The sequence below is a fragment of the Danio rerio genome, chromosome 20, assembly GCF_052040795.2.
Source record: "Danio rerio strain M-AB ecotype USA chromosome 20, GRCz13ab, whole genome shotgun sequence".
NCBI classification, from domain to species: domain Eukaryota; kingdom Metazoa; phylum Chordata; class Actinopteri; order Cypriniformes; family Danionidae; genus Danio; species Danio rerio.
This window is the reverse complement of record NC_141040.1, coordinates 5,270,001-5,277,500: the sequence shown is the minus strand read 5'-3', so window position 1 is coordinate 5,277,500 and position 7,500 is coordinate 5,270,001. Positions and strand designations below refer to the sequence as shown.

At 41.1% G+C, this 7,500-nt stretch overlaps 1 protein-coding gene across 2 annotated transcripts in view; it reads right to left on the bottom strand.

Annotated features, from left to right (window-relative positions):
* Positions 1 to 7,500, bottom strand: part of cyp46a1.5 (cytochrome P450, family 46, subfamily A, polypeptide 1, tandem duplicate 5) — a 12,593-nt gene that overhangs the window by 1,422 nt on the left and 3,671 nt on the right. Inside the window, 9 exon segments of one of the 2 annotated variants that reach the window (NM_001430839.2) lie at positions 2,971 to 3,059; positions 3,259 to 3,369; positions 3,453 to 3,537; positions 3,620 to 3,692; positions 3,883 to 3,954; positions 4,799 to 4,955; positions 5,056 to 5,169; positions 5,261 to 5,399; positions 6,266 to 6,352. In NM_001430839.2, coding sequence (NP_001417768.2) covers positions 2,971 to 3,059; positions 3,259 to 3,369; positions 3,453 to 3,537; positions 3,620 to 3,692; positions 3,883 to 3,954; positions 4,799 to 4,955; positions 5,056 to 5,169; positions 5,261 to 5,399; positions 6,266 to 6,352 — 927 coding nt within the window. 2 annotated transcript variants of the gene reach the window in all.

Sequence of the window (7,500 nt, the reverse complement as noted above, 5' to 3'; positions counted from 1 at the left end):
GTTAAACTCAAACTTTGAAAAATGTGATTTTTAAGAGGTTCAGCCTTTATCACCTCGCCCCAAATTAGAAAAAGTTGCGACAGTATGAAAAACTCAAAACAAGAAAAGGAAAGTAGTGACTTCTAAATTTACTTTGACTTGAATTTCATTGCATGGTGGGCAACATTACGAGGTCATTGATGTCGCATTATGGCTTCAAAATATGCCACCAGGGCCAGCGCGTCCATAGAGGAGACCTAGGCGGCCGCTTAGGGCGGCTGTATAAAAAGGCAGATGTCTGCGACACCTCCCTTACCACCTGTGTCCTCAGCTATGTCCGCGACACCTCCACCGCGTCCTCAGATATATTCGCGCAAAGACGATAGAATAGAGAGGGCGGCACCAGCGTCACCTCCATCAGCACCCGCGTGTCCTCAGATATATCCGCGCATAGGGCAGCAGAATTGAGGTCCGCGACACCCGCGCGTCCTCAGTTATATCCACACATAGGGCAGCAGAATAGAGACGGCGGTGTCCGCCAGTCCGCGACACCTCCCTCCCTCCCTCAGCACCCGCGCGTCCTCAGTTATATCCGCACATAGAGAGCCGGAAAAGAGGTCTGCGACTCCTCACTTCATTTTCATAACCGGTCACTTTCGTTTGCACATTGGGGTTGAGGGCGGCGTGATCGTCCTCTGCCTAGAGCGGCAGTTCAGCTTGCTCCGGCCCTGTACGCCACACATTCTCTACTGGGAACTGCAGGCAGGCCAGTCAGTCTTGTTGAAATACATTTCAAGAGTTCCCACTTAGATATGCTTAGCGTTTATAGTAGGGTTGGCATGCTGTCCCGGCAGAGAACCCTGAGCTCGGAGATATCTGAGCCCAAGGCTCCCGCCCGGTCAATAAGCGTATCAGGAGATTCGAGATCAGGTAGGTCTCAAAAGCTCCCCCTTGGAAAAGGGACAAAAAGGAGGAGATGGGGTGGAAGGGGGGATTCTTCCAAACGATTAGAGCAGTAGGGAGAAAACGATCCATTTATTGCAAACTAGGATCACTCTGATTGGATTGCTACTGATTACAGATGAGCAGCCAGTCGTGCTCAGTCATATCACATGCTCCTCTCGAAATTAGTTTATGAAACTTCACATGGAAAAGAAGGCAGCACATTGTGCTCTAAAACCTCTATGTACATTTCATCACAGAAGTGCAAAGTTACCTTTGCCAAGGGCACTGACACAACACCATACCATGACAGACCAAGGTTTTTGGACTTGTTACTGGTAACAGTATGGATGATCCTTTTTTTTTTGGTCAGAAGCCCACAGCATCCATTTCTCCCAAATAAATAACTGAAATACTAATTAACTGACCACAACACACATCCACTGTGTGTAATGGTCCACCCCAGATCCCTCCAAGCCAGCCTGATCACGCAACGAAACGCAAGTATTTTATATTTTGTCAGTTCAGTGGCTAATTCGTACGAATTCAGAGTTCTGTCAAATGAAAATGTACGATTTTAAAAAGTAGCCGTGGCACCCAACCCCACACTTTACCCCAACCGTCATTGGGTGATGAACAAATCGTACTAAATTGTACAAATTAGATCATTCGAATTCATCCAAATTAGCCACTAAATCAAAAAGTTACGAATTGCCGTGGACTGCGTTGCTTCAAGTCCAGAGAAGTTGACTTCTGGACACTGTTAACATAAGGCTTCCTTTAACTGGCATTTGTGGACGTAACTACATATTGTGGTACGTGACAAAAGTAGTCGTAGTAGCAGTAATTACACAAAAATGTCAGCAGAAACATGTGCCCGTGTCGCCAGCAGTGCAGCGCCACCGGAAGTCCTGAGCTCATGTGGTGGTATTGCTTATAGAAGAAAGATGATTCTTGATGCAGTGTCGCCCGTGAGATCAGAGCTCACAGTTTAGCTTAGGCTTGCACTTTTGTTTTTTAGACACTGGAATTCTTCCAGATTCCTTGAATCTTTTAGTGATGTTCTGCACTGTTAAATGTGAAATATCCAAATGTCTTCCTGTCTTTCTTGAGGAACGTTGTTTTGTTCCCGCAAATGCATAGAGACTCCCGAATGCCCATAAACGAATGATAGTAGGCAAATTTGGCCAGGATGCCGAGGTGAAACCCCTACTTTTTTACGAAGGACATCCTGGGATTTTTAACGACCACAGAGAGGACCTTGGTTTAACGTCTCATCCGAACGACGGCGCTCACTGAGCAGTATAGAGTCCCTGTCACTATACTGGGGCATTTAGACCCACACAGACCGCAGGTTGGGCGCCCCCTGCTGGCCTCACTAACACCACTTCTGGCAGCAACCTAGTTTTCCCATGTGGTCTCTCATCCAGGTACTGACCAGGCGCAGCCCTGCTTAGCTTCAGTGGGCGACCATGTGAGAGTTGCAGAGATCTGGCCCAAGTCTTGTGTGCCACCTTAAAGACAATGCCACCTCTGCCAAACCAGGGTTATGTTTGGCCCACATTGTTGTATGCCAGTGCCGGATGAATGCCTGATGTGCCAGATTTATGCCCAATCTGGGCCAGAATGCTTTGCTGCCTGGGTTACTTGGAAACACCCATACATTCTTGCATTCACCTATACACTTATACACTACAGCCAGTTTATTTTGACCCAATTCACCCATAGCGCTTGTCTTTGGACTGAGGGGGAAACTGGAGCACCTGGAGGAAACATACACGAACACGGGGAGAACATGCAAACTCCACAAAGAAATGGGACTCAAACCAGCAACCTTCTTGCTGTGATGAAACAATGCTAACCACTTAGCCACCGTGCCACCATGCTATCTCATTAGTCATGTTTAAATCAAATTAAATTCATTATTAATTTCTGAACTTAATATATAGAATAGGAAAAAAATGTTATTTGCTAAATAACTACAGAGACAAAAAATGAAAATTGTGAATTAAAACGAAACTGAGACTACAGTAGGTGGTAATGACTTACTTTGGGGCATTCTCATCAAACCTCTTTGGATCAAACTTCAACGGATCTTTGAAAAACTTTTCCAGTCTTTGGGAAACAAAAGAATTGAACTGTATGGAAAAAGAGAAATGTGGCTCAAATGTTTATGCTTTTAAAAAATGAGTGCTATTTTGTGGCCAGTGTTGTCAGAATTTTGTTGACTTTAACATTTAAAATTGTATTAATTCAGCTTAAAAATATTTAACATAAAATCTTTCTGCATTTAAGAAGACAGGAGCTGATTTTGTTTGTCATGTTGGTGATGCTCACCATAACAGAACAGCCTCCAGGGATTTTAATGCCGTTTATGACCATGTCCTCATGAAGCCAGCGATTGGTTCCTGGCGCAGTGGGGTACAGACGCAGGGTTTCCTTCAACACCTGAATAACACAAAAGACCATTAAAAGAAATGGATTTAAAAGCATTTGTGTTTGTAGCATGTAAAAAATGTCTATGAACCAACCTGAGACAAGTAAGTCAATTTTCCAAGGTCTTCATTTGAAATTTCTCTTTTGGTTCCGAGGACTTCATCCACCTCTGCTTTAGCTCTGGAAATGAAAGGAATATTGAACTATAGTATTATAATAAAAGTCTGACAGAACAGGGAGACATTTCTAAAAAGTGTTTTACCGTTGATATATCTCTGGATTTCTCCCTAATTCCATGATTGCAAATGAGAGCTGATTGGCTGTTGTCTCTTGGCCTGCGGAAGAATAAAGCAATAGTATCTGGCTGCAGACATGCAAGCTGAGACAAGCAATCTCAGACACATGCAATCAATAGAACTAGTGATGTCACTGTAAAGGGTAGGGTTAGGAGTATATGCTATAAAACACTGCATGCAGTCCGTTCAAATCCACAACAGTTTATGAATTAAAATCAAAGTAACTCACCAGCCATGAAGAAAGTCACAAAATTGTCCAACATCTGCTCAAAATCTTCTGTGCTAGTAACATTTTGCTCCTCTGCAACAAAACATGAAAAGTGTTAAGCTACCTGTTAAAATAACATGAATAATGTTGGATCATGGCATTTGTAGTAATAATCCCCAAAAATATATAATTCAAAGACATTAAATATTGAGGAGACATTTCGAAAGGTGGTTTCAGAAGTCATTTTATTTCCATATCTTTGAACATGAGCCTGTCAGTATGGTATCATTTAAATTTAGCCTATTGTTAGCGCAGAATAAAATCAAGAAGGGTGATCAAGAATCAATACCCTTTGATAAAAATTAGCCTGTGATACACTCGTAGTTATTCAATAATATCAAACCAGCAGATTGATCAGTCATATTTGTTATCTAGACAGCAGGATAATAAGCCCTGTTCTCCAGTTTATAGTGTTTTATTGTTGACTTTGTATTTGTATACATGGACTTTAGCCATGAACATGCTGCCTGCACAAGCTGTATTTTTTAATTTGTCATAATCAGGTTACCTGTGCAACAAAAGGGAAGAAGAAAAAGACATTTAAAGAGATCGTTCACCAAAAACTGACCTCACTATTTACTCACACTTGATTCCAAACCTTGATGAGTTCATTCTGTTGAACACTAAAAATATTTCGAAGACTGTTAGAAACTGGTAACCGCTGACATCCATTGTAGGAAAAACAAATATTAGGGAAGTCAGTTTAGAAAATAAAATAACATTTTCCAAAATGTCTTTTTTTTTCAACAGATCAAAGAAAGTCAAACAGGTTTGGAGTGAAGTGGAGGCTGAGTAAATAATGACAAAATGATTCGTTTTAAATCAGAAAACTATCTCTTAAACCACTGAATTTCTCCTTCACTTGAGATCAACATACCTGCTGATTTGAGGATTTGTGTGAGAATGTCTTTGGGGACGTCCTCTCCATTTTTCACTGCTGTCTTCCTGTTTTGTATCCATTTCTCTCCCGTTTTACGCAGGAGTTCAGTTGCTTCTCTAACTTGCTGTATAAGCTTCCAATTTTTAGGAATAATCTGAGCTCCAAAACAACACAAGCAAATAAAAAACTAATCATAATCAGTAGCTTTGACCCTGCTACTTTATAGTGTCGTGTTTTTGGATACATTTTCTTACCCTAAATAATGGGTCCCTGACATCAAAGGTCATTCCCTTTAAACACAGCTCTACTGCATTCTGGAAGGGACTATCCTTTTGAGTCAAGAAGTTTAAATCAACACCAAAAGCCACCTGCGAATGCAAATATTACAACTGAGTACTGATCAACAGCTGATTTGACACATTAGACTTTCCCTTGGATCAATAAGAAGGATGGAGAAACCTTGCAAATGACATCAAGTGTAACACAGTTGACCAGGTCGTGCATGACGGCAGGGGTTTTGTTGTTGGCCATTTCCTCCAGCTTGTCCATCAGGCGTTCTGACATCTCGTCAAAAGTGCTTATCAAGCTTCGTAAGTATCTGATAAATAAGCCAGAAACAGATATATTATCAGTCATATCACTGTGGCAAGCAATCTCAGGCTAAAAATCTGGGGACCAGCATGAGCCCAATGGATCTTAAAGCTCCTTATTAGTCTGTTTGAAAAGGGAGAAATACATAGGCCACACGCATACACAGTGCTACAGCACAGTCAGACTAAACCAGGGGTGTCCAGACTCGGTCCTGAAGAGCCGGTGTCCTGAAGAGTTTAGCTCCAATCCTAATCAAACCCACTTGAACCAGCTAATCAAGCTCTTCCTAGATATGCTAGAAACTTCCTGCTAGGTGTGTTGTTGCAAGTTGGAGCTAACTCAGCAGGACACCGGCCCTCCAGAACTGAGTTCCCTACTGAAAAAAAACAGCTTAAACCAGCCTTGGCTGGTTTTAGCTGGTCAACCAAGCTGGTTTTAGAGGGGTTTTGGCCATTTCCAGGCTGGTTTTAGTTAATCAGGCTGGGAGATGACCAGCTAAAACCAGCTTGACCAGCCTAGCCAGGCTGGGAGCCCAGCCAAACCCAGCTTAAACCAGGCTGGAAAAGTCTGGAGACCAGCCTAGAAATGGCCAAAACCCCTCTAAAACCAGGCTGGTCAACCAGCTAACCAACCTAGGCTGGTTTAAGCTGGATTTTTCAGCAGGGTGTGGACACCCCTGGTCTAAACTGTCTAAACACACGTTGTATATTTTTATTTGGGAAAGTATTTTATGGAATCTTTTAATTGGAGGATGAGATGTAAGACTAGTGTGTCATGCAGGTGTCTTACATTAGAATTTTTGCCACCATGTTTCTCAGGCTCATCCTGCTTGACATAATCACATTTCAGCATTTTTTCCTGTATTTGACTCACGAGCTGCTGAAGGCTGGATCCATGATGCGACGCTGCCTGTACCAGATGTCATGGTCCACAGCTGTAATTAGCCCATATCCCAAGAACCTAAAAAGAAAGATTTATATGACTTATACAAGGGAAATATTCGCTGTCAAAGAAAATTCCATCTAACATGGAAAAGGTCTACATTAAAATGAAAATTTACCAGCTGAATATTAAACAGAGGTCATGGCATTTATTTATGCACAATTTATTCTAGCAAGAATAACTCTACCCTTTTTAAAACAATATAAACTTCACATATAACAAGTAAAAATTTAAACAAAATGTAAAAATTACATAATCTAGTCTACTCCGGCTTCCTGCAAACTTGCATTTTTTAACATTATTCAAGCAAAAGTCATACCATGACGTTTTGTTTGTTTACTCCACTGACTTTCTGCATGTGATACAAATTAATTTTACTTTTTAACGTAGTGAAGTTTGCAATAGCTCATGTTTCTCTGCATATGCATGCATATATTCAATGTGCATGAAAATAAGTCAATGGTAAGACAAATGTAATACTGTTCTCCTGTGCTCTTTTAGATTGTCAGTGTATACTGTGTTCATTTAGTAACACTAATTATAAATAATGCCTTAAAACTATAGGTGGGCATAGATTAATTTTTTTTTTTATCTAGATTGATCTAGGTATTAATCTAGATTAAAATGGCTCATTTGAATTCTGCCGAAGGCATTCAGAATATGTGTGCTACCCAAATAATAAGTCTTTGAGAACGGGTTTCTCAAGCCAGGTGGCGCATTAGACCAGGGGCTCATCTCCTGTTTCCAAATTGCATCACAAACTGCTTGAGAAACTGTTCTACTCTGATAATTGGTGATGAAAATAGATGATGTTTAATAAGATGTACTTGTGTTTACTGTTTATTCAGGTTTAACATGAATGTTGAACTGTAGGCCTACATAAGCTGCAAACAACGATTTTTGATCACCTTAATCCGACTAAAGTCATAACTGAACTAAACTGAAATGGAATTAGAGACATGTGGATTATGCAGACATTAGTGGCGTTATTGAAGTAAACGCCGCAATCAAACTATTACCGTTATGAAGGACTTTTCGCCATATTTTCCGACAAGATCCACACACAGTAAAGGACCGCACACACACATTGCAAAATGCGGAAGTTTTTTTCTTTCCATTTGGCGTGCGTTATTAAATTCCATAACACTCTCACCAGTCCTTACACC